Source organism: Phyllopteryx taeniolatus, chromosome 3 (genome assembly GCF_024500385.1).
Source record: "Phyllopteryx taeniolatus isolate TA_2022b chromosome 3, UOR_Ptae_1.2, whole genome shotgun sequence".
Lineage (NCBI taxonomy): Eukaryota > Metazoa > Chordata > Actinopteri > Syngnathiformes > Syngnathidae > Phyllopteryx > Phyllopteryx taeniolatus.
In genome coordinates this window covers 4,086,954-4,114,152 of record NC_084504.1, presented here as the reverse complement: position 1 = coordinate 4,114,152, position 27,199 = coordinate 4,086,954, and the positions used below count along the sequence as shown (strand labels likewise).

Sequence of the window (27,199 nt, the reverse complement as noted above, 5' to 3'; positions counted from 1 at the left end):
TCTCTACCGAGCATGACCATGGATCTCTGCTAATTTAATGTTCCCGAGCCTATTCATCCCCTGAGCTTTTTCCTCGGTGGCAGCTCTGTTATATCTCAATGATTATTGCTAGTTATCTGCGACCCAGTGGATGTGTGAGCGTGTGTATGCGTGTGTGGACCAAGTGTGTTGCATGGCTTGTTTTTAATCACGGCTCGCTGCCCCATGCAGCATTCACCTGTCGAAGAACAGCAGGCACAGCTTCAACTGTTCTTTGCAATTTTATTTCTGCTCAATTTATATACAGTATCTTTGTATCTCTTCCCGTCGCTCAGATTGATGTGTGAGTGAGCCTGCATGACAGTATTATAATAAAATTCATAGACGCTAATTCAAGCGCATGAATGTGTTATTTTAATAGCATTTAGTATAATTTCCTGTCACACAATATTTCCCGGGAAGAAAAAAAAGGTGAAACTAACCTTTTGCAGCTATTACAGCTTCCTTCTCATATAAACTAAAGGTCTACTACACAGGGTTGAGACTTTCTACACCAAACTCACTCAACATCAACAATGCATTTACGGGTCATGCTAGACCAGAAAAAGGCCTTCACTGTACTGTCCTCACATATTTGGAAGCAAATAAATTGCCCAAAATGTCTTGGTAAGATTAAGAGTTAAGAAATGTGGGGACTGCAGTGAACCTCTTAAAGACCAGCATCACAAAAGTTGCATAGTTATAAAGTGTATAAAAAAAATAATCCCTGTAATGATGGACAGAACTTTTGAGGAAAGTGAATTTCCAACATTGATGACAACGCATCAGCCTATCGGGTGAGACATCAATGTACGTACGTCACAACAAATTCAATCATCAAGCATCAAAGAATCAACTGTGGGTTGTGTTTCGCATGTTCTTTGCCTTTTTTGTAACACTTTTCCTTGAAACGAAGGAGAAAATAAGGTGAATACACACTGGAGGTTAGTGAAAGAATTAAGCAGACTCCCATTCAAATAGCAGGAAGAGTCCAACATCGTCCCAATACTGTTGTCCTGCGTCACTATGTTATGTCAAAGTATTATTTTTACATTGTAATGTAATTAGCATGAGAATATTACAAACTGAGCATGACAGTGCATCTGTGACATAATTCACCAAGATTATTCTTTTTTCCCCCCATACAAAATGTATTATACGAATTACAATCCTCAAGGAGAAATTCAGCTCACCCACTATTGTCTGTTTCTGTTGCCCACTGCGCAGTCAACCAAATCACACATGCAGGTAAGGAGAGATCTCGGAGTGCTGCACCTCTTGAGTAAGGAGGGGTCAGCGTCGTGCACAAGGGCAGCTCGGCAGTGGTCAGGAAGCAGACTAGCATCACTCCAACAGCTAGCTGCCATTTTTACATTTGTCTGCAGCCAGACTCTAACCGTGACCCTCCAGTTCCAAAGCCCAAATCCTTCCCAGTGAGATTACAAGCTCCAAGGTAGTCTACTCTGAACTGCTACAATTGGAATTTGATTTGATCCTGACACAAATTATAAGGCAGACATGCAAAATTAATTGACTGATAGAGATGAATTTTAAAACACACTCTCACGGCAACGCAGCCTCTAACACAACCAGTGATAGGCACGCAACTAATGTGCCTGCAGACACCTCTGCAACACTCATTATCGTGTCATCTAATAACGCTCTTACTTAAATTGCAGAGGTCACTACCTTCTTTATGAGGTTACCACTTATAAGATCTTGAAGCCCATAATTAAATCAAGGAACTCACATTTTCAGGTGACCTAATAACAAGTGCATCACTAGATATTGTTTTAGTTCCTTTATGAGGGCAGCAACATTGTATTTATCTTAAGAGTCTAAAAGAAGTTTTATTTTCAAATGCAGGTGCATCTCCCTGTGCCTCTGTCAAATTGCTCATCTCGGTCACGCATTATGCGAAAAACTAAACCTACAAGCTAGAACAGGCCAAATATAAAAAACAATGTCATACAACAGTGGCGTCGCTCGGCCTATTTTAGGGGGGCTTCAGCTTCAACTCTGCTCAACAAAAGTATAACAGTTCCCTTTCTTCAGAGATGATTCCAGAGCAATTTGGTATGCTACTGGCCAATCCAGTTTTTCGGAACGATTTTCTAATGAGCATATACACTCACTGGACATTTCATTAGGTAGGACTGGATCTAATGATATCCATCCAATACATGAGACATTTTGAGTTGTGTTTTTGTTGTGTGAATAAAGTACACACATGCTAACAAAAATATTAGTACATAATTACTGCTCTGAAAGTATCAATAAAAACAAAGGACTATTATCTTCGTACAACTATATTGAATAATCAGTAAGTACAAATGTGTACTTAGTGAGCAAGCACATTCCTCAAAAATCAATAACCACTCAACATTTTCATGAAGAAAGGATTTGCACTGCTGTTTTATTATACAGTAGAGCGTTACTTATTTTGTCCGTGTACACTATTATTTCACCGCAATTTAGGCGTGAAATACAGTTAATTAACAATTAAGTGAAAATGACTCATGGTGCAGATTCACTTGATCTACTAGTATGTTAATGCAGCTAGAAATGGGCTCTGAGTATCCTGAGCTGAGCTGCAACCACTCAGGGGCCCAGTCAAACAACAGCATGCCTGGCAGTATCAGTCATCCTGATCACCCTCCCCAACTGCCAATGGCCTGTAGTGCTCTTGCATTCTTCTCAGCTCTCAGGACACCCCTTCGTGTCCACAGGCTGAACTTGTAGTGAGAGGTTAGCCAGAGGGAGGGTCAGAATAACATAGTGTCTGGAGGGTTTTCATACGTGACATTGTTAGTGGGGGGTAATGTGTGTAGCATAGCACTAATGGACAACAGTGTTTTGTGTGTGTGTGTGTGTGTGTGTCACTTATGCAATTCAGCGTTATGTGTTATTCATAGCTCCCATTTGAAGTGCGTTGAAGGTCAAAGGCATGATGCTGAGTATCCTGCAAGCATCTTTTTTCGAGCAAAGAAAAAAACATTTCAATTCGATCTATTCATATCTTTCATATGTCCCTGCACATAAGCTTCTGTGCCCGGTTTGAATTAAATCTGTTTAATTCAATTTCTAAACTGCCACAATACATTGGCAGGGTTACTTCAATAATATCTTTCTCATATCTTTCACTTTAAACTGCATACACTCCTTGAAGTCTCGGCGCTCTTTGCACAATGGTCATTGCACCGGACTATTGCGAGATTAGTCATTCGAACTGCTCTAAGTGCTAGAGGACTCTGCATCTTTTTGCTCAATTGTCCAAAAAAAAAAAAAAAGTACCGGCATTACCAAATAACTAGCAACCCTTTATTTCTCAGTCACTGTTTTTCTCAATGTCTTTATTTCTCAAAAGTGTTCTCTGTCAATTAACTTGTCTGTTGTCGTACTAGAGCGGCTCCAATTACCGGAGACAAATTCCTTGTGTGTTTTTTGGACATACTTGGCAAATAAAGATGATTCTGATTCTGATTCATATTACTGTAGAAGAGGATCCAAATCAAACGTTTGTCACATGATTCATTCAAAATGTATTATCCCTGAACAATGCCTATACTTGTGTTTTTACCACAATAATAAACGGCAATTTAGGCTTGTTTGATTTGGAAGAAAAAGACCATTACATTTCTAAGTGGTTACAGATGGGGTATCGTCATGTGATATAAAATTGGTTGAAAATGTGGAAGTGAATACCACAAATGTTATTTGTCTGCATCAATCCGTTTAAAGGTCATCGATTGAACAGTCCCAATAAGGCCAATAAAGTTGTTATATTTGTGGTATTCAAAGTAAACATATTTGAAAGCTTTCAGTTCAACTGATTTTTGATAGCCATGATAATGTTGGTCACTATATTCGTGATGTGGAATTTTCTCAAGTTATTACTACTTACAGTATGTCCCTGCACATAAGCTTCTGTGCTGGGTTTGAATTAAATCTTCTTAACTTTTAATTTCTAAACTGGCACAATACATTGGGAGGGCTCCTTCAATAACTGCATGTACAGTATTGCTACAACGACTCACGACTTGCGTTAAATCCAAGACAGCAGTCCCATCATTACAACCACTTGTAACTTTATGTGAAAAATGGTGTAAGTAAAATACACACAATTATTTCAAAAGAACAGATCACATTCTCTGACTTTGAAACAGTGCATAATAAGGTTGGGCAATTAATCTATTTTGTTTTTACCGGATTCCGTAGTGGTTCTCACTGATGTACACTGCTTACACGAATAATGTGGCTGGGAAAAGAGTGGAGCGAGTTTATAAAAGTTGAGTCTGTGTTGCTAACTTGGCATTTAGTTGTCGTAGTCAGTGACTTTTTCCGCCCTTCGAGCGACCATTTCTTTAAAAACCCACAGGGGAGTATACTAGTGAATTTCCACTAAGGAACAGAAAACATGAGTGTAATTATTTTCACATTGTTTTACATACTGTATGACAAGAAAAGAATCCCTTAGAAGACAATCACAGAGTGAATCACGCTGAACAATGCCATATATATATATATATGTATATATATATATAAAATTATTATTATTTTTTTTCTTCCCAATGTTACCTCGCCTCACCAGCGCAATTCTTCATGAGAAAAGTGCATGAGAGCTGAACGGGGTTTAGTGTTACTCTACATACACTATGGACCAGGTGAGCCATGCAATTTCACTGTTCATTTTATTATATATATATATATATATATATATATATATATATATATACACACACACACACACACACACACACACACACACACACACACACACACACAGACCCTTTCCAAAAAATTTTAATATCATGGAAAAGTTTATTTATTTCCATAGTTCCATTAAAAAAGTTAAACTTTCATAGATTATAGATTCAGGGCCCACAATTTAAATTATTTATTTATTTATTTTTACATCATTTGGGCTTCCAGCTCATAAAACACACGAAATCAGGAATTTTAAAAAATTGAATACTGTGAAGAAATCACCATTTAGTTCTCACTTTTGTTGAAAAAAAAAGAAAGAAATTAGGATCACTTTAAATCAATCAAAATACGGTACTTTGAAAATTATATGTTAATCTTCAATACTTTGCTTTAATCACTGCCTCGATGTGCCGTGGCATTGAGGCAATCAGCCTGTGGCATTGCCTGGGAGTTATGGAAGCCTCAATTTCCTTGATGCTTGCTGTCAGTTCTTTGTTTTTGGGTCTGGTGCCCCTCATTTTCCTCTTGGTAATACCCCATAGATTCTCAATGGAGTTCAGATGCGGCGAGTTGGCACAGTCAAGCACTGTGATGGCATGGGCATCAAACCAGGTTTTGGTGCTTCTGGCGGTCTGGGCAGGGGCCAGGTCCTGCTGGAAGATGCAATCTGCATCTCCATACAGATCCTCAGCAGAAGGAATCATGAAGTCCTCTCAAACATTCAGGTAGACTGTTGCGGTGACCTTAGATTTAAGAAAGCAGAGTTTACCAACACCTGCACTGGACATTGCACCCCAAATCATGACTGACTGTGGATATTTCACACTGGAGCTCAAGCCTCTTGGGTTTTGTTATTCACCCAGTCTTCCTCCAAACCCTTGGACCTTGATTCCCGAATGAAAGGCACTCTTTACTTTCATCGGAAAAGAGGACCACTGGCCAACAGTCCAGTCCTTCTTCTCCTTGGCCCAGTTGAGACACTTCCTACTTTGGCTCAGGCTCAGATATGGCTTGACCCGAGGAACCCGACAGTTGTAGCCCATCTCCCGGATGCGTCTGAATGTGGTGGTTTTTGAACCTGTGATTCCCGCCTCATTCCACTCTTTCTGGATCTCTGCTAGCTTCTTGAATCGTCTCTGTTTGATAATCCGCTTTTGCTGGTGCATCTTCTCCTGCCACATTTCGTCCTTCCACAAGACTTTCCATTGATTTGCTTGGACACAGCACTCTGTGAACAGCCAGCCTCCTTACCTATTAACCTTACCTTTGTGTCTTACCCATCCTATGGAGGTTATCAATGATTTTCTGGCCAGTTGTCAAGTCTGCAGTCTTCCCCATATTGAACCCAACTGAGACAGTTTAATGACACCTGGGGAAACCTGTGCAGGTGGTTTGAGTTTAGTAGATGATTAGAGTGTGACACTCAGTTTAAAACATTTATGGCCTGCAAAATGTAGGCTGATTTCTTCACAGTATTTAATTTTTTTGAATTCCTGATTTCGTGGGTTTTATGAGCTGGAAGCCTAAATTATGTAAGAATAAACAAATAAATACTTGAAAATTGTTTAAATTGTGGGGCTTGAATCTATAATGTATGAAAGTTTAACTTTTTGAATATGGAATTATGGAAATAAAAAAACTGTTCCCTGACATTTCATTTTTTTCAAAGATCTAAAACTTTTTCTCCATACACAAATGGCCATTTCCCTCAAATATTGTTCATAAATCTGTCCAAATCTGTGTTCGTGAGCATTTCTCCTTTGTCGAAATAATCCATCCCACCTCACATGGGTGGCATATTAAGATGTTGATTACTGCACAGGTGTGCCATAGGCTAGCCACAATAAAAGGCCACTCTGAAATGTGCAGTTTTGCTTTATTGTGGGGCTCTGGGGAGGGGGGGGTCAGAAAACCAGTCAGTATCTGGTGTGACCACCATTGGAGATGTGTTGCACTGCGTGAGGCCAGTGCAACACATCTCCTTCGCATAGAGTTGATCAGGTTGTTGATTGTGGACTGTTGGTCCACTCCTCTTCAATGGCTGTGCAAAGTTGCTGGATATTGGCAGGAACTGGAACACCCTGTCATATATTCCGATTCAGAGCATCCCAAACATGCTCAATGGGTGACATGTCCGGGGAGTATGCTGGCCATGCAAGAACTGGGATGTTTTCAGCTTCCAGGAATTGTGTACAGATCCTTGCAACATGGCGCCGTGCATTGTCATGCTGCAACATGAGGTGATGGAGGATGAATGGCACAACAATGGGGCTCAGGGTCTTGTCACGGTATCTCTGTCCATTCAAAATGGCACCAATACAGTAAAATCCACCTGTTGCCCATAACATACGCCTGCCCATACCATAACCCCACCACCACCATGGGCCGCTCGATCTACAACGTTGACATCAGCAAACCGCTCACCCACGCTGTCTGCCATCTGCCCTGAACAGTGAAAACCGGGCTTCAACCGTGAAGAGAACACCTCTCCAACGTGCCAGATGCCATCGAATGTGAGCATTTGCCCACTGAAGTCGGTTACGACAATGAACTGCAGTCAGGTCGAGACCCCAATGAGGACGACGAGCATGCAGATGAGCTTCCCTGATACGGTTTCTGACAGTTTGTGCAGAAATTCTTTGGTAATGCAAACCAACTGTTGCAGCAGGTATCGGTGGCTGGTCTCAGACCATCTTGGAGGTGAACATGCTGGATGTGGAGGTCCTGGGCTTGTGTGGTTACATGTGGTCTACGGTTGTGAGGCCAGTTGGATGTACTGCCAAATTGTCCGAAACGCCTTTGGAGACGGCTTATGGTAGAGAAATCAACATTCAATTCACTGGCAACGGCTCTGGTGGACATTCCCGCAGTCGGCATGCCAATTGCACACTCCCTCAGAACTTGCGACATCTGTGCCATTGTGCTGTGTGATAAAACTGCACATTTCAGAGTGGCCTTTTATTGTGGTCAGCCTATGGCAAAATAATGCTTTCTAACCAGCATTTTGATATGCCACACCTGTGAGGTGGGATGGATTATCTCGACAAAGGAGAAATGCTCACTAACACAGATTTAGACAGATCTGTGAACAATATTTGAGGGAAATGGCCTTTTGTGTATGGAGAAAAAGTTTTAGATCTTGGAGTCCAGCTCACGAAAAATGGGAGCAAAAACAAAAGTGTTGCGTTTATATTTTTGTTCAGTGTAGTATATATATATATATATATATATATATATATATACATACATATATATACATATACACACACACATACACACACACAGTGGGTACGGAAAGTATTCAGACCCCCTTAAATTTGCCATCCATTTCTGTATCGCTTATCCTCACTAGGGTCGCGGGCGTGCTGGGGTCTATCTTCAGGTGAGAGGCGGGGTACACCCTGAACTTGTCGCCAGCCAATCGCAGTTGCTAAAATCATTAGTTTTTTTTTTTCCCCTCATTAATGTACACACAGCATCCACTCTTCCGGAAAGACTCTCTGTAAGTGTTACAGTGGGATTTTTTTTTTTTTCAATTCATTCACAACATCACTTTTAGATCTAAATGAGGTCAAGTCTATCACACTGAGTTTAGGAATGAAGTCCAAACTGTGATTGATTATTACTGACCATATTATTCTATCGTATAGTATAGTGTAGTAGTCTTGGTTGGCTTTCTCTGCTCCATTTCCCCTCTTCCTCAACAGCACCACGATGGATATTGCCCTCAGACAGGAACTTGAAAACATCCGCCCATTTAAACAAGTTGTTAACACATTGACAGGTTATCTCACAGGAGCAGAGTGTGTGGGCCCGGTGTCGTGCTTAGAGCTGAGGATACTGGTAGACCCTTTCTGCATAAACAAAAACTTTAGTAGTCAGCAAGGGGTGGCCGGAAAAATTCCAATCCTAGATGCACTGCGATCTAGATTCGGAATTCATTTTAAAATGATGAAAATAAACTGAGCTTTCATTCATTTATTCATTTTCCGTACAGCTTATCCTCACTAAGGTTGCGGGCACACATAAACAAACCACCATTCGAACTCACATTCACACCTACGGACAATTTAGAGTCTTCAATTAACCTACCATGCATGTTTTTGGGAGGAAACCGGAGTACCCAGCTATAACCCACGTTGGCACGGGGAGAACATGCAAACTCCACACAGGCGAGGCCGGATTTCAACCCGGGTCCTCAGAACTGTGAGGAAGATGTGCTAACCTGTCGTCCACCGTCCCGCCTCTGAACTTTCAATAATTCATTAATAAATAACATAATGCTGGCAGAAAGAAAAGATGTGTAACACAGTGTGTGTAAGTGCAGCGCCTGCCAAATAGTCAAAATGACATTAAGCGCACAGCATTGTGCCACATCATACAATCAATTCATGTAAATGCCACTTTTTTCCCCCAAAAACATTAATGCAATGTCATGATATTGAAGGTATAGTGATTAACAAGTACTTATGCGTCATTTTGTCATGGTCTGTGTCTTAGTTTGGGTTGTGGTTAGTTTTGTTTCATGTTTTCCTTTGTTCCATGTTGTTCATGTCGTGTGCTCATTTAGTTATTGTGTCCACCTGTTCCCTCCACCCGCTCGTGTGTTGTCCAAGTGTTCCTTGTTGTCTCGTCAATCTGTTGTATTTAGTTCCCTGGTTTCTTTCTGCTCTTGTCGGTTCATTGTCATTGTCAGGTGTCATTGTCTCTGTCTGTGCCACGTCTTAGTTACCAGTCATGTTTTGTTTCCAGTTTTAGGTTTATTTAAGTGTTTCTTTGTTACTTTGGTTATGTTGTGGGACTTTCTTTAGTTTGCTTTATCCATGTTCGCCTTTTTTTTTGGAACTTAAATATAATATTTTGAGACTCCTGCACTCCTACCTTGCCTCCCTGCTTCCCTGCACTTTGGTCCTCCACGTTTTTGCCTTTCCTTCCTCTCCTTCAAAGACCCTAATCATGACAGAATGAACCGACCCTGCGGGAAGAACACTGCGTCACCCTGCACGCCACCAGTCTGCCTCCCAGCGCCCTCAGCCTGCCAACCATACCTACCCTCCTCCAGTAAGCCCTATCGTTCAGTCTTCTTCGTCCTTTTCACCTGTGTCCCCTGCTTTTCCGAGTTATTCACCATGCCCTACCATTTTTACCTCGTTTTTTTTCGATTCTGATTTTTCCAATTTGTGAAGATTTAGTTAACCTCCTGTCTGATTCAGACTGTGACATAGATTTTGATGTTTTTTTTCTGGTTCCTTCCCTTGTTTTTCCCATCCTAGTGAGTTTTTGTCACGTTTTCCCTTTTCCAAGCCAGAGTCCTTTTCCTCTGACCTTTACTTGGGCACCCGTTTGGCCATTTATCCAGGACCGCCACGTGGTGGCCAATGGAGGAGCCCAAATAAAGGTCATTTTTTTGTCTCCCCCCCATCCCCCTTCCTAAGTCACTTGATTTTTCCACAGCTAGTTTCACGTCCGTCCAAACCAACCCCCAAGTAATCTCGTTCACCTTCCGGAGTCCCTGTCGTCTCTGCCCCTCTCGTACCCTCTACTCCCACACCTCAATGGCGGCAGGCTGAGGAAGCGATTCCGGCTCCTCGGCAGCTGTGCTAGGCTCCCGTTCCGGCTCATAGGCAGCTGCGCCAAGCTCGCGTTCCGGCTCCTTTCCTCTGCTCGCCCTGTGAAGACCCTGGTACTTTGCGTCCTGGCCGACCTCCTGAACTGCCCCGCCAAGCACCTCACCTTGGGTGGCCTGGACGGCCACCAGACTGAGCCTGGTTTCTTTCAGTTCTTGTCGGTACAGTGTCATTCTCTGTTTGTGCCACGTCTTAGTTACCAGTCATGTTTTGTTTTAAGTTTATTCAAGTGTTACTTTGGTTATCTGTTGTGGGACTGTTTAGTTTGCTTTATCAATATTCCTTTTTTTTTTAGGAAATTAAATAAAATTTTTTGACTCCTGCCTTGCCTCCCTGCTTCCCTGCACTTGGGTCCTCCACGTTTTTGCCTTTCCTTCCTTGCCTTCCAAGACACTAATCGTGGCATATTTTCATATAATTAATAATGAAGTGAATTTCCTTTTGAAAATCAGCTAATTTTACTGATGAGTATTTGAATTATTGGCAGTTGTCAACCATCAAAAGGTCATTGTTTCTAAGAAAGAAAAAAAAAAGTCTTTGAGGTGTCCAAATCGAAGTTTCACTATTTGCAACATGTTTTCTGAAGATACTAATTACATTTTTGGATAAGGTTTTTCTGCTATTGGTTAATGTGCTTTTTCCGTGATAACTAAAACAAACGCACTTCAGTGTCTTCAGTTCCTTTTTTTGGTTCTTTTACAAATGGTCCTTCTTGGTCACTGAAGCTGTTTTTAACATTAATTCCACCGGATAGAGAGACTCATTATGTTGTTGCAATACACCACTGGGATCTGTAAGCTGAAGTGCCAGGATGAGGGAGCCATTTTGCATTTGCACAATAGCAAACAGCAAAATAAAAGGTTATTTCTGAGATGTCTTTATCATTATTGATCAAATTATATGGAAATGAACCCTATGTAAGTGCATTCACACACGTACACACAATGCATTCACAACATGAAAGCTGAAAGCATAACAGCACCATGTCTACCTGCTGACTTTAATTTTGTACTGAAAAGGGGAGTGTCATTGTAGCTACAGTGAGAGGGCCTGTGAAATAATTTGTACTCCATTAATAAAGCGCTGTATCATGATAAAAAAGTGTCAAACTAATTGTGTATGTCAAGGACTGCAGTGCCAACTCAACCAGCCATCTCAGTGAATAACTAACTCACTTGGGTGACTAAAAACATGCAGCCACGTGTGCTCAGCTTCACCTCACAGGTTTTCTCGCTAACAAAATGAATACATATTTAAATGTGATACAAAACCATCCAAACTAAAGATATGAAAACATTTATCTCAGGTCCATCTGTAGCTCGGGCTGAGGAAGGCGGTGGGCTCGTGGAATTGGGCATTAGCTGAAGAGACTTATTAGTAGCATTAGCTCAGTCTGAAAGGATCTGCTTTTGGGACCAGATGGAGGAAGGTTCTCAGTTCACATGAAAAATGTATTCTCCTATTAACTAATGTAGAACTGCCAAGCCAATGTAATTCCGCACTTAAAGAGCTGAAAAGAGGACACTGACCCTTTTGTTCTTCTTAGAGTATGTTTTTTTGAGCAGCCTCTCGTTCATCCTCTCCTGCTCTCGCTGGGCATGATGAAAGAATCCATTCTCCAGCGGATCTACAATAGGTTGAACATTCTCCTCTTCCTCTTCCACCTCCTCATCCTTCGTCTTTGGCCGTTTCACAACGTCTTTCTCTTTCCACCGCTCCTTCTCCTGTGTTTTCAGAAGCCCTGTTTTCTTCTGCAAAAAGTCAGAAAACATTTGTCAACATGATACAATAACAAAAGTTTGTGGCTGGCCATGAATTTTCAAACAAATCAGTCGGATAGAGATATTTAGGATGGTTCAAACTGGACAGACAGCAGTGTCCAACTGAGTATCATTGTAATTATTTCGCTAAAGCTATAATTAGAATATTTTCCTGAAATACTTTACTGGATGTCACATTGCACATTCGTACCTAAAAATGTGTTGCCCAAAACCTTGTGATGTGTTGATACAAGTCATTAAATTCTTTCAGAGATTATACAAAATCAACGTGTCAGACTGTAATATGAACTGGTATAATTTATCATTAGTAGATCAGGGTGCTTCAGTGGATAAGAAAATGCAGATTTTGGGCACCTTCAGTAAAGACAAATCAAAAGCAAACAGCAATCAGGAAGTTGACAACCACAAAAAGGCAAACTGCAAACAGTCCGATTTAGTATTTGCTCCAACAAAGCAACCAAACAGTTGAGTGGATAGTAACCATAATCAGTCTCTCTCTAAAGTCATATTTAATCCTGTAAACAGCAGAACAATGCCTGACTGGAGCCATAATCACTTTATGGCTCTGATATAATGAGCTTATGATATGAACTGAACGGCTGCTTTTACACACACTGCAGAAAACACACTTGCTCTATACTGAGACTGTAACCAAGCCATTTCCACTAGCTAATGATTCTTTTCACGCTTCAGTCATGACCTGCTTGGAACTGCTGTTTATTTATTTGAATTCAAAGACTATTTGTAACAGTCTAGTGTCTTACACAATAGTTTTCCTTCACCTATTCTCTCAAACTCACCCCCTGAATATACTGTCAGTACTGATTGGTCTAGTGGCTTCATCTCAGAGGCTGTGATGTGTCAAGCTGTTATTGTTGTGTTTTCTGTGGTGTGCAACTGCAATGCAACATACTGAGAATTTGTGCTAATATCTTGCCAAATAGGGTAACCACAACTATGACTACAATAATAAATATATTGTTAGAGTCATACATGCCCAACAGTGTCAGTTAAAACAGAGCATTATTTTCTTTGCAAAGGCACAATTTTGGATACAGCAACTTAATTTGATTTATGGCCACTGAGTGTGTATAATGAAGCAGGCTGACACACATACAGTAACAGTGTGGGCCCATTTCCAACAAGCATTAGTATTTTATTGTTTTTTTGAATATACATTTTGTAGGATGTTTTCATTGTCAACGTTATTAAGGATATCAATATAACTGTCACACTTTTTGGCACCCTTGACTAGTGTTACCTGTTGTCGTAGTACAGTAGCAGTAGTAGGGTGGAACTACTATTACTACTACTATATTACTACTACTACTGTCTATTTAATGTGTTGTGAATGGATGGAACGGGAAGAACACAAATGCATAATTTTAAAACAGAGTGACAGAGACTATTTCTTTATAGAGCTTGTCCTCGCATACCATGTAATGTGTTTTAATAGTCACATCAGGGTTTACTGTTCCAAACTGCTGCATCATGATGTGAACTGAATTGCTTGCTGAGAACATGGCATTAAGTGGCTTTGAACATCTACACCATGTATATTATGTCATCTCCCAGTAAACTAGTGCAACACAAATATTTAACATTCTGTCACTGCTGATCTTATGCACATGGAGAACATCACCTCTCAATGTCAGACCAGCAGTTCAAAAATTACTCTGAATGCCATTAATGTAATTTGGCTCTTACAGTCCTCTGCAAAATGAGTAGCGAGCTATAAGGAACCAACTTCTAACCCTCAGAGGCTATACCTTGGCTCCGCATGTAATGGCCCACATTACTCATTCAGAAAGGTTGGGAGCAGAGTAACGAAACTGCAATTATTGTTTTTCTAAGAATTGATTGACGTGCATTACATACCTACTGTATATTAATTATAATCGCCCATGCACTAATGGTTCCAGATTTACCTCATCTATGTTTAACAACCCAACATTACTACATACATATTCTGCATTATTAATGTCACCACCGAACCCTATACACCACAATTCAGTGCACTTCTAATGCTCACATAAAACCACACAGAAACTATAAGAAAAGCCCCATGAGTAATTTCCTGTCTGATGTGTTCACACTGAATATAACTGTATGTGGAGGAAGGGGTGCAAGAAAGTGATAAAGGAGAGGTATTATGCTATGATCAGGAGGAAGTGGATTCCACCACTACCATCCATCCATTACTTGTACCGCTTATCCTGTTCAGGGTGACAGGAAAGCTCAAGTATATTCCAGCTGGCAAGGTACACGCTGGACTGATTGCCAGTCAATCACAGGGCTGACACATAGAGACAGACAAACATTCACACTCAGATTCACACCAATGGGCAAGTCAAAGTTGTCAACAAACTTAACATATTGTATACATTTTTGGGACTAGGGAGGATGGCAGAATCTTCTTCTGTTCCATTCGGCCTGTCCCGTTAGGGGTCGCCACAGCGTGTCATCATTTTCCATGTAAGCCTATCTCTTGCATCCTCCTCTCAAACACCAACTGCCCTCATTTCTAACCTCACAACATCCATCAACCTTCTCTTTGGTCTTCCTCTAGCTCCCTTGCCTGGCAGCTCCATCCTCCTCACCCTCTACCAATATACTCACGAGCTCTCCTCTGGATGTGTCCGAACCATCGAAGTCTGCTCTCTCTAACTTTGTCTGCAAAACATCTAACCTTGGCTGTTCTTCTGATGAGCTTATTTCTAATTTTATCCAACCTGGTCACTCTGAGAACGAACCTCAACATCTTCATTTTCGGGACCTCCAGCTCTGCTTCCTGTCTCTTCAGTGCCACTGTCTCTAATCCGTACATCATGGCTGGCCTCACCACTGTTTTATAAACTTTGCCCTTCATCCTAGCAGAGACCTTTCTGTCACATAACACCCCTGACACCTTCCTCCACCTATTCCAACGTGCTTGGACCCATTTTTTCACTTCCTTACCACACTCACCATTGCTCTGGACTGTTGACCCCAAGTATTTGAAATCCTCGCTATCGCTTCTCCATCACTCTTCCAGCTCCACCCCTCCCTCTCATTTATGTAAATATATTCTGTTTTACTTCGGCTAATCTTCAATCATCTCATTTCCAGTGCATGCCACAACATTCCAACTGTTCCTCTACCTGCTTCCTGCTTTCACTGCAGATCGCAATGTCATCTGTGAACGGGGATTCTAGTCTAACGTCATCTGTCAGCCTATCCATCACCACTGCAAAAAAGGAATGGGCTCAGGGTTGATCCCTGATGCAGTCCCACCTCCACCTTAAACTAATTTGTCACAACTACAGCATACCTCACCACTCTTCTACTGCCCTCATACATGTCCTGTACTACAACTTGTATTTATTCTAACATACATCTCTGCCACTCCAGACTTTCACATGCAGTACCACAGTTCCTCTCTGGGTACTCTGTCATAGGATTTCTGGATTTACAAAGACAAAATGTAGCTCCTTCTGACCTTCTCTGTACTTCTCTATCAACAGCCTCAGGGCATAAAATGCATCTGTGCTACTCTTTCTAGGCATGAAACCATACTGTTGCTCGCAAATACTCACTTCTGTCCTGAGTCTAGCCTGCATTACTCTTTCCCATAACTTCATTGTGTGGCTCATCAACTTTATTCCTCTATACCCTTGTTCTTAAAAATGGGCACCAGCACACTTTTCCTACATTCCTCAGGCATCTTCTCACTCACTAGAATTCTGTTGAACAAGCTGGTTAAAAACTCCAGAGCCACCTCTCCAGGATGCTTCCATCCCTCCTCACCTATGTCATCAGGACCAACTGCCTTTCCATTTTTCATCTTCTTTTGTGCCTTTCTAACTTGCCCCTTATTAATCATTGCTATGTCCTCGTCCACCACAGTTGCCTCCTTTACTCTTCTTTCGCTCTCATTTTCCTCATTCATCAACTCCTCAAAGTATTCTTTCTATCTATCCAGCACACTACTGGCACCGGTCAACACATTTTCATCTCTATCCTTAATCACCCTAACCTGCTGCACATCCTTCCCATCTCTATGCCTGTGTCTGACCAACCTGTGTAGATTATTTTCTCCTTGGCTTTCTCAATGGCTAACTGAAACTGGATGCGGCAAAGTGATTATTGTCCACATTCGCTGTGCTGGCGAATCAAAATTGCCTGCGTCAAAAGTCAAAACTTTTTCCTGATGAAACTGAAAGCAAGCGTGCTCATTCTGCCGTGGGTGAACGGTGTTAATGATTTAGTTTTGTAAAATGCTTCAATTGGCTGTCCAGTCAGGCTCACTGGCTTTTTCCCAGCTTCGGGGAGCAGCGCATTGGGGAAGACAAGACCGCTTGGTGCTGAATTGAAACATGCATATTTATTACCCCGACGTGCATTTGAAGTGTTGACGGTTAATGTGTCCAGCAATTCACATTAGTTCTCGCAGCTAGCTAGCTGCCTTTTCGTCAGTGCACTAGCCGCGAATACCATTTTGGTTGTCGTGTCGAGCACCTGGCCCATAGTGTTGTTTCGTTCGCGAACGTTTCGTTCAAAGGAACGAATCTTTTCACTGAACGTAATGAACTGAATCAGTTTATGAAATGATTCGCTCGTTGAACTTTTGCGTTTTTGATCCGCGAAGGAACGATGTTCTAGTACGTATGCAGTGATTGATGAGGAAGTTCACTGCGAACTAGTACGAGTGATTCGTTCACTCAAGAAACGACGTACTACGGAGTGAACGTACTCATGAGTGATTGGAACCGTTCGTCCTGACGTCCTCGCGGGGATAGCTTTCACTGGGACCCGTTTCTTCAAGCTAAAGGCTAATGTTGAGTCCGTCAAGCACATTAAATGAAGTACATCCTTTTCATCTTTTGTAAATCCATATATTGTATTTTCCTGTTCATTTGACTTTATAGTTAAGGGCCTTGGTGAGTGGATGCTCATTTTGTCAATAATGAAGCTGTATGCAATACATTATGGGAGAGCTGGGGAAAGCAGCAAGAACGCCATGTGCTAATCCTCGCAGGACAGTTTGTGACTGTACTTATGCAGCTAGTAGGAGTTAAAATCCATCCATCCATCCATTTTCTGAGCCGCTTATGCTCACAAGGGTCGCGGGAGTGCTGCAGCCTATCCCAGCTATCATCGGGCAGGAGGCGGGGTACACCCTGAACAGGTTGCCAGCCAATCACAGGGCACATACAAACAAACAACCATTCACAATCACATTCACACCTACGGGCAATTTTAGAGTCTTCAATCAACCTACCACGCATGTTTTTGGGATGTGGGAGGAAACCGGAGTGCCCGCAGAAAACCCACGCAGGCACGGGGAGAACATGCAAACTCCACAGACGCTTGGGACGATCAGAACCCTTCCTACAGCTGCCAAACTGAGCAATCGAGGGAGAAGAGCCTTGGTGAGAGAGGGAAAGAAGAACCCAAAGATCGCTGTGGCTGAGCTCCAGAGATGCAGTTGGGAGATGGGCGAAAGTTCTAGAAAGTCAACCAGCACTGCATCCCCCCACCAGTCGGGGCTTTATGGCAGAGTAGCTCGACGGAAACCTCTTTCCAGTGCAAGACACATGAAAGCCTGCATGGAGTTTGCTAAAAAACACCTGAAGTATTCCAAGATGGTGAGGAAAATGATTATCTGGTCCGATGAGACCAAGATAGAAATTTTGGCCTTAATGAGTGGCATGTGTGGAGAAAATCACCTGTCTAATACAGTCCCAACAGTGAAGCATGGTGGTGGCAGCCTCATGCTGTGGGGGTGTTTTTCAGCTGCAGGGACAGGGAGACTGGTTGCAATCGAAGAAAAGATGAATGCGGCCAAGTACAGGGATATCCTGGACGAAAACCTTCTCCAGTGCTCAGGACCTCAGACCGGGCTGAAGGTTCACCTTCAAAAAAGACAATGACCCTAAGCACACAACTAAAATTCCCGAAGGAATGGCTTCAGAAAAACTCCGTAACTGCTTTTGAATGGCCCAGACAGAACCCTGACTTAAACCCAATTGAGCATCTCAGGAAAGACTTGAAAATGTCTGCCCAACAACATTTACCATCCAACCTGACAGAACTGGAGAGGATCTGCAAGGACGAATGGCAGATGATCCCCAAATCCAGGTGTGAAAAATTTAATTCCCAAAAAGACTCATGGCTGTATTAGCTCAAAACGGTGCTTCTACTAAATACTGAGCAAAGGTCTGAATACTTATGACTGTGTGATATTTCAGTTTTTCTTTTTTAATAAATCTGCAAGGCGGCACAGCACGGTGGACGACTGGTTAGAGCGCCTGCCTCACAGTGCTGAGGACCAGGGTTCAATCCCTGGCGCAACCTGTGTGGAGTTTGCATGTTCTCCCCGTGCCTGCGTGGGTTTTCTCCGGGCACTCCGGTTTCCTCCCACATCCCAAAAACACGCATGGTAGGTTGATTGAAGACTCTAAATTGCCCGTAGGTGTGAATGTGAGTGTGAATGGTTGTTTGTTTAAATGTGCCCTGCGATTGGCTGGCAACCAGTTCAGGGTGTACCCCGCCTCCTGCCCGTTGATAGCTGGGATAGGCTCCAGCACTACCACGACCCTGGTGAGGATAAGCGGCTCAGAAAATGGATGGAAGGATGGAATAAATCTGCAAAAAATTCAACAATTCTGTTTATTTCTATCAATACGGGGTACTATGTGTAATGCAGAAAAAAAATTACTTAAATGAGTTTAGCAAATGGCAGCAATATAAAAAAAAAGTGTGAAATTTTTAAGGGGGTCTGAATACTTTCCGTACCCACTGTACTCTGCGGTCGGCTTTGTTGCTGCCCCATTTGTATTTTTTTTATTTTAGTGAACACAGTGTGTTATTTGAATCATGTGGGAATAACGATCAGATACATTTTGGTGGTAAAAGAATCAGCATTGAAGCAAAGCGCCTGCCTTATGTGGTACAAGACGGTGGCTTTCCTCGAAAAAGAAATGCTGTGCAAAACTAAATATAGAATTCTCTTTCAAACCTTTTTCAATCAAACATCTTCCAGCTGGTGCAATTGAAATGATTACTATACAGAAGTTTAAAATATTTGAATGAATGATTCAGGCTGCCTCATTAAATCCACTCCTTCAACATATCCTGAAATCCTCCCTTCACATGAACAACCCACCCACAGTTAAATATAACCTAAAAACATGAAAGGTGGCAATGAGTAATAAATAAAAAATGAAGTTTGGATAAAGTTACAATATATGCCACACATACTAAATGCAAAAGAGACTTCTGGAAAGCAATTGTATCATCTAATGCCGGTAATCTCCGGGTACTCCAGTTTCCTCCCACATCCCAAAAACATGCATGGTAGGTTAATTGAAGACTCTAAATTGCCTGTAGGTGTGAATGTGCGTGCGAATGGTTGTTTGTTTATATGTGCCCTGCGATTGGCTCGGCACATAGAGCAGAGTAGCAATAAAGGAAGGAGCGAATTCCGACAGAGGACGTGGGCGGAAAAAACAAGAGCGGGGGATACTGTATATAAGCTCCAGCTCGGCTTTCATTCACTCTGTGCCCCGCATGAGACCCTCTTTGCTCACGGACATTTTGGTTACAATGACTATGTCTATTGTTGTAAAACAAAACACATGTATGCTTTTATATTTGCATGACTCGGCGTCGGCTGCCTCGAAGCACAAGAAGAAGCCGTGTTGTCGTGCAGCCATTTTTCCTTAGAGGAGTGGGGGTGTATCAACCACCAAGTGGGCAGGTACTTGAATAATTAATAACTACCGACGTCCCAAACACACAGAAATCTGATGCGGTCATTTTGCAAGCCTAATGCGTTTATCGTCTTTTGCATTCAATTGACAAACCACATAGATGCCATTGCCAGCTTTCAAACTGACACCATTGTTACCACAGCAATCCATCCAGACAAGTAAGTACAGAACACTGATGTGAGGACTAGTGATGCAACGGATCATCTTTGATCCGTGATGTGTACAGATCACTCGACACGGCTCAGCACACATGTGGTCTGCGGATTGGTCCAATAGTGTGTGGATGCAGTGTGGAGTCAACTCCAAACCTCTCTGTCCATGCCCCGGAAGCATTAGGATGAAAAGATCCCATAGCCCACAACCAGCTAACATTGCTAATATAAACTAATGTCTACAGTTGCAGATATACTCTTGCGTAATAACGCAACTTATCCGTGACTAGTCCATATTGTTATTTTGAAAAATAAAATCTCACCGCATGAGCAGAGATGTGGCATGCGCATGAGAAGTGTGGAGGTGACTCCAACCTGCACGCATACCCAAAATAAGAAGTTTTGCATGTTCACATGAAGGCAGCATGTTAAATCCACACTCACCAGTCAAGCGCAGCATTAGAGGGTAGTCATGACTAGCATAGTGGAGGAGTAGAGAAACTTGAAAACCCTTGATACTGCGTCATGTACGTAAGTCGCATATAAGACAACCGCTTTTTATAGCGACATTTAAGCAGCACCTTATTAGAAAAGCTATTGGGATGTTTTTCTTTGAAGACATGAGGCCACACTCCGTTGTGAAAATGAAGGTATGAAATCCTAATGTGCACCCTCTTCAGTATGGTTGGGCATCGAAAATGGAGAACCAACTGGAACCAGGACTAAAGTTCCAGTTCTCCCGGAATCGTTCAAATTAAAAAATTTCGGTTCACGGTTTCGATGCCTATAGTTCAAGTTCGAAGAACAAAGTGGCGAAAACCAACGAAGAAGAAGGCACACGCAGACGTGCTTGTGCCCAAAGGCGGCGGCGAACAAGTGTTTTAACTGTGTTAAAATAAGACGCCTCAGTCCAATACTTGGAATAAAATTATATTGTGCAAAGGAGGCTTTCACGATGTGTAGAAGTCTGATGTACTCCCTCCGGCGCCAAGCCTCAGCCTACACCAAGCAGAACTTTAGTGAAGTCAAATTGGGTGTGTGAAACAACAAAATACGTCTATGCCAACATTGGGGCAGCTAACAAGTTAAACGGTGGGCTGCACTCTTGCAATGATGGTTTTAAGCATTTATTTTAGTCTTCAAACCAAAGTAAGAGCCGATGACAGAAAAAAAAGCTTCACTTTGAGCTAAAACTTCACCAAAGGTCAAACTAGCAACTTTACATCACAATGAATTGGGACAAAATTCACATTAACGTTGTCTCACAGTATCACAAACACTAACTTTGTGCCTCATCGGTGAGTAGGTAAAGAAATCAAAGTTTTGTAGCATTTGGTTCCATTCATTACTCTTTTTCTTGCTGTCTAGGTTTACTTTAATTTTGAAAATTCACTGTCGCGTGAAGTTACTTTTCGTGGCAAAATGCTTGGTTACGGTGCGTAACCTTCAAAATAAAAGGCTACAAGCTAAAAATAGGTAGTTGTTAGATAAATTGTAGAAGTTATCATTTATTTGCTTAGCTTGCATTAGTATAATGGACAATTTTAGATGTTTCGCCTTCAAAAAGAAGACTCAGCATCATCCATGGAAGGGCGCCTGGACCAAGGACGTGATCGGATGTGGTCGGGTCGTGACAGGTGTTGGTCCAATATTATGTGTTGTGTCTTATTGCTTAGAATACTATGTCTGGGAAAAACCCTCTTATTATCAAATATTTTGTGTTGTGTCTTATTGCTTAGAACATTATGATTTGTAAATCCCTCCTATTTCAAATAAATACAGGAGCGGGGGGGGGGGGGGGGGGATTGTTTAGAGCGTGTTGAGAGACTGTGATCTGAACAATCTCCCATACGCCCTCCTCATGACAAAAAGAAACCAGCGTCTTCATTCCTTTTGTGTCTATTATAATGTTGGGTAAGATAAATCCAACATTAAATTGGTCCTTCGAGCCGGATGTCAACACACCCGAGGATTCCAGTTGTGGAGCCGACTTCCAGTTAAGAGACCGTGGCCACGGCAAGTAAGACCCTTTACGGGACTGGTCTTCGTTCTCCTCAACTGGGATCTGAAGGTTGACGACAATCCACAGGATTGAAGACGAGTGGTGAGTTAAATTTTTAAAAAAAAATTTAGGAAAAAAGGATTAAAGAGTGAGTGAATTGCGCGACGAAGAAGTCTGCGGCAGAATAAACCTTGTGTAATACTAGTCACTGGCAAGTGGTCAGATGGACGACGAAGTCCGATAAAATCCGTGGGGACGGCGGGGTCCTGTACGTACTTAAATTCCGTATTTCTGTGTTTCTGTGTTTCCGTGTTTCCGTCTTTTCGTGTGTTTATAAAAACGTTATTAATATCGTGTGTATGTGTAAAAGTATGAATGTATAAGACTGGATTGTAAGTGACAACTGGGTTTGGAAGCAAAGGCAAGAATTCTCCGCCCCAATTGGGGTAGAAGCTTGAGAATTGCCAAAACTCAGACATTTATTGTCACCCTGTCATTTTTGAATAAAGTCAGTATTTCGGTCACTCTAGGTGCAAATGAACTGACTTCCAAATTCACAAAAATGGGAATAAATAACAGTAAACCGGATCAAAAAATAGACCTAACGTGTAAAGATTGTAAATATGTTCAACTACAAAACCATTCCAAAATAGAACATTTAAACACGTGGATAACCAAATACGGTTTCGCTGGCCAGCTAAATTCGCAAAAAATAGTTCAACTTCAAAATGAAATAAAGTGTCGACACAAAAATGATATATCACAAATACAAAAAGATGGATTTGACGACTTACTCTTCTGGTTAAACATGGCGTCTAAAAGAGAAAAAGGAGGGGAAAATAAGAAACACTTAACAAATGAACAAAAAGAGCAGGAAGGCAGACATAAAAAATATGTTGTTTCAAAGACAGGAAGATGACAAGGCAGGACCAATAATAAGAATTAGCGAGAAAAAGATAATTGAAGAAAGTTGTAAAAAAAATAAGGAAACAAAAGCATCAGCACCCATGTACCCGGTTTTGCCACCTCATGAAAATCCTCCAACTCAAGAGGCACAAACACAACGAATGTTGCGATCGGGAGGGGTACAAATGAATTGGTCTAAAACTATGGGAGAAACATTTTCTCCCACTCCCAAAATAACAAATATAACCTCAGACGAGGGAGACATGGATTTATTTCCAATGATTGAAGTGGCAAATCCAAATATACAAGAGGACCAGAAAGAAACTATTTTGGTCTATAGGACCTGGACTAATGAGGATGTGAAAAAGGCCGTAGCCGGCATCACACCTTATCAACAACAGTTAAAAAATGCTTTACATGCGAATTCGAAAGAACACATTAACAGATGGGTAGATAAACATTGGATAAACCTAGCAACTGGCCCTCTGGAGGAATATGTTAATCATGCCCTCCACGCAGAAAGAGTGTTAGACAAAAAACAAAAAGAGAAGATAGATGTCTTCCTCGACGAAGAAGCAGAAATATACTATCAAGGCAGAGAGAGAGATAATTTTAGAGGACGCGGCAGAGACCGTGGGAGAGTAAGATATGGTAGAAATCGAAATTATTATGATAATACCATCTGTTGGTGCTGTGGAAACAAAGGCCACATTGCACGTGACTGCCCTAAAAAAAAATAAAAAAATAAAAATAAAAGAGAATACGGACAAACTACCGCATGACTAGGCCAGCCTGCTTCCCAACTCAGCAAATCCTCTTGTGTAAACATTACAGAGAAGGAGGAGGTGGATTTCAATTTACAGGACAAACTATGCAGAAATTGTTGCACCATTGTCAAAATTAATGTATGAAAACAACCTTAAAATTACATCACCTGTTTAATGGAGTACAGAGGCAGAAAAGGCCTCCTGCGCTAGGCCTTCCAAATTTAATGATAAAACATTCATTCAAATGGTAGATTGTAAAAGCTATTGCATGACCTCCATACTTACACAACAATACGGTGATAAGCTAAAACCAATAGCTTATTTTTCAACTAGAGAGCAGTTCACCCTTAAGGTCCCACATACAGTGTCTGCTCTCCTATTGCAAACCAATATGGCGTTTTTATCATCTGCAAGACATTTATCTTGCATGGCCATCTTGCTGTCACAACCACATTTGACTGTTGAGCGATGCACAACCTTAAATCCAGCCACACTAATACCCTTACTTGATGAAGGCACGCAGCATGATTGACAGGAATTGGCTGAACAAGCTGCTGAATTAGTAGCATTAACCGAGGCATGCAAACTAATGATAAATAAAAATGGTACAATCTATACTGATAGTCAATATGAGTATTCCACAACAAGACCGTAATTATTGTGAAAAACAAAGTGCAAAACTACAAAATGAAATTTATATTAGCACAGAGAAAAAAGAAGAAGAAAAAAACCTATTCAAAATGGGCTGCTATATTGAGCCATGCTGTGTCACATGTCTCAACCGGAGGGATGGTGGCACAGATAGATTGACACTTTACAGCCCTAAAAAAATAGCAGAAAGAAACACGTGGGTTCATTTAACACACTGTAAAAGAGTCATTTCAGCTGAGTACTCAAATAGGGAAGGTGAGCTAAAGTCTGATAACGGAGCGGGAGCAGATGTGTAGATTCTGAAAACGCTTGCTGGTCAGTGAAGAAAAAAGACACCAACCCTTTTAGTGAGAACTCAGCAGAAAGGCACACCCACGTTGGTTATGAGATTCGCTAAGTTGTTACGTAGCAACTTTGGCTACTATGATGTTGGTTTTGTTTTTGTGGTACATGGGACGTCCCACCCTCAATGATAAAACCCATTTTTTTGATAGAAAATCACCTACCAACTGGACCAATATGACAAACCCAATAATAAAATTTTTTTAATCATTAACTCGTATCAAAAGGAGTACAGCTGATGATCAAAATTGTGGGCATGGCCTCCAAACACGGCAAAAAGGTTTAATATTTTGTGCCCCCCAAAATCAAGCTGCTTTAATCATAATTCCATATGCGGCTCTCACAAATGACGCTCAAGAGAATGGGCAGAATTGGGGATTTAGATATGACTGGTATGCAACTATAGGCTTTGAATGGGAACACCTTATTGGTGAAACAGGTTATGATTGGTCCAGTTGGTCAAAAAGAACATAGAAAGAAATTTAACCTAAGCAAAACGGTCCATAGTTTAATATTGAAATACGAATCAAATCACCCAATGTGTTTGATAGTGAGCTTGTGGGCATATACTTTTATATAAAAGATCCCCACTTCCAAGTAGCATTGTGTTATGGGAACCATGTTAAACCAAAAATGCCATTAAAAACTTCAAATAAAGGTGGACAAATTTTAATGGTTAACAACATAACTACTGATGATTGGTTCCTTGTTGTCACAGGAGTTTCAGGACAAAATAACAATTGGTTACTATTGATGGAACAAGCAGCAAATGTAACGAGAAAAGATTGTGTAATTTGCATGGGTCCCAGGCCTTTGTTGCGCATAGTTCCGGCACAATTATCACAAGATTGTATTATTCCATTCATGAACGCTACTGTACCAACTAAGAGGTGTAAATCATGGGATCCTATATATCCCGTAAAAGAAGCAGATAAACACAAACCGATGTTTTCTACTTTAGTAGCACCAAATAATTTCACTTGTATAAACATGATTAATAAAGGGAAAAAATTAGGACCACTGAACGACACACAGTGTAAAGTAATCTTAAAAGTCAAACCAAATTTTGTGCCAATATCACGGAGCGACATCTGGTGGTGGTGCGGAGATGATAGACTGTTTGATAGATTACCTAAAGATATATCTGGATTATGCGCTATTATTACTTTGATATTGCATGTGTCAGTATACCCTATTCCTGTTCAAGATTTAATGGAAAGGACACCAATGTTTTTGTCCAATCTAGAACATAGACAAAAAAGAGATTTGTCCTGGCAGGGGCAAAATAATCCAACATACATCGACGCCATAAGTGTTCCTCGTGGGGTGGCGAATCAATACAAATTGGCTGACCAAGTTGCAGGAGGATTTGAGTCTTTCATATGCTGGTGGTGTACGATTAATAAAAATGTTGATGGGATAAACTACATCCACTTCAATGTACAGAGATTAGGAAATTGGACTCAGAGTGGGTTGAAAGCTGTGCACGAGCAGCTCAAGGACGTTCCAAAGACCGCATAGCTGTCGACATGCTCCTCGCAAGAGAGGGAGGTGTTTGCGGTATGTTTGGAGAACAAACAATACTGCTTCAGATGGCAGCTTGACCAGAGCCATCGATGGTCTACGGACCCTCAATCAACACTCCTTGTGGGACAGCTCGGATGGACGTTTTTGGTAAATATAAAACCCTAATTTCACCAATATTGATATCAATTGCTGTTTTTGCAGCCATTCTGACATTATGTGGATGTTGTTGTATCCCATGCATTCGGGCATTAATCAGTAAATTAATCACCACAGCCATAACCCCCATGGAGAAATCGTATGGAGCTGATGTATCCATTACTGTATGATGATAATGATGATTATGATGATAATGATGATTTTGCTTTACCTGATTTGTTACCTGATACAGATGATTACGATGTTTAAACTACAACATTCATATATGACAAGTTTACTCTGAGTGTAAATGTATTTGTTTCATAAAAATGATTATACAGTTAAAAATCGAAATGAAGTGACTGTAAGATGATATGAGAATTTGTGCAAATACATGATAAACAGGAGGGAAATGTTAGATAAATTGTAGAAGTTATCATTTATTTGCTTAGCTTGCATTAGTATAATGGACAATTTTAGATGTTTCGCCTTCAAAAAGAAGACTCAGCATCATCCATGGAAGGGCGCCTGGACCAAGGACGTGATCGGATGTGGTCGGGTCGTGACAGGTGTTGGTCCAATATTATGTGTTGTGTCTTATTGCTTAGAATACTATGTCTGGGAAAAACCCTCTTATTATCAAATATTTTGTGTTGTGTCTTATTGCTTAGAACATTATGATTTGTAAATCCCTCCTATTTCAAATAAATACAGGAGCGAGGAGGGGGGATTGTTTAGAGCGTGTTAAGAGACTGTGATCTGAACAATCTCCCATACGCCCTCCTCATGACAAAAAGAAACCAGCGTCTTCATTCCTTTTGTGTCTATTA

At 41.2% G+C, this 27,199-nt stretch overlaps 1 protein-coding gene across 8 annotated transcripts in view; it reads right to left on the bottom strand.

Moving 5' to 3' along the window:
• Nucleotides 1-27,199, bottom strand: part of fbrsl1 (fibrosin-like 1) — a 421,085-nt gene that overhangs the window by 291,245 nt on the left and 102,641 nt on the right. For all 8 annotated transcript variants that reach the window (XM_061766519.1, XM_061766516.1, XM_061766523.1 and 5 more), the window contains exon 2: nt 11,882-12,103. In XM_061766519.1, the coding sequence (XP_061622503.1) occupies nt 11,882-12,103 (222 nt within the window). The remainder of the gene's footprint in view (nt 1-11,881; nt 12,104-27,199) is intronic.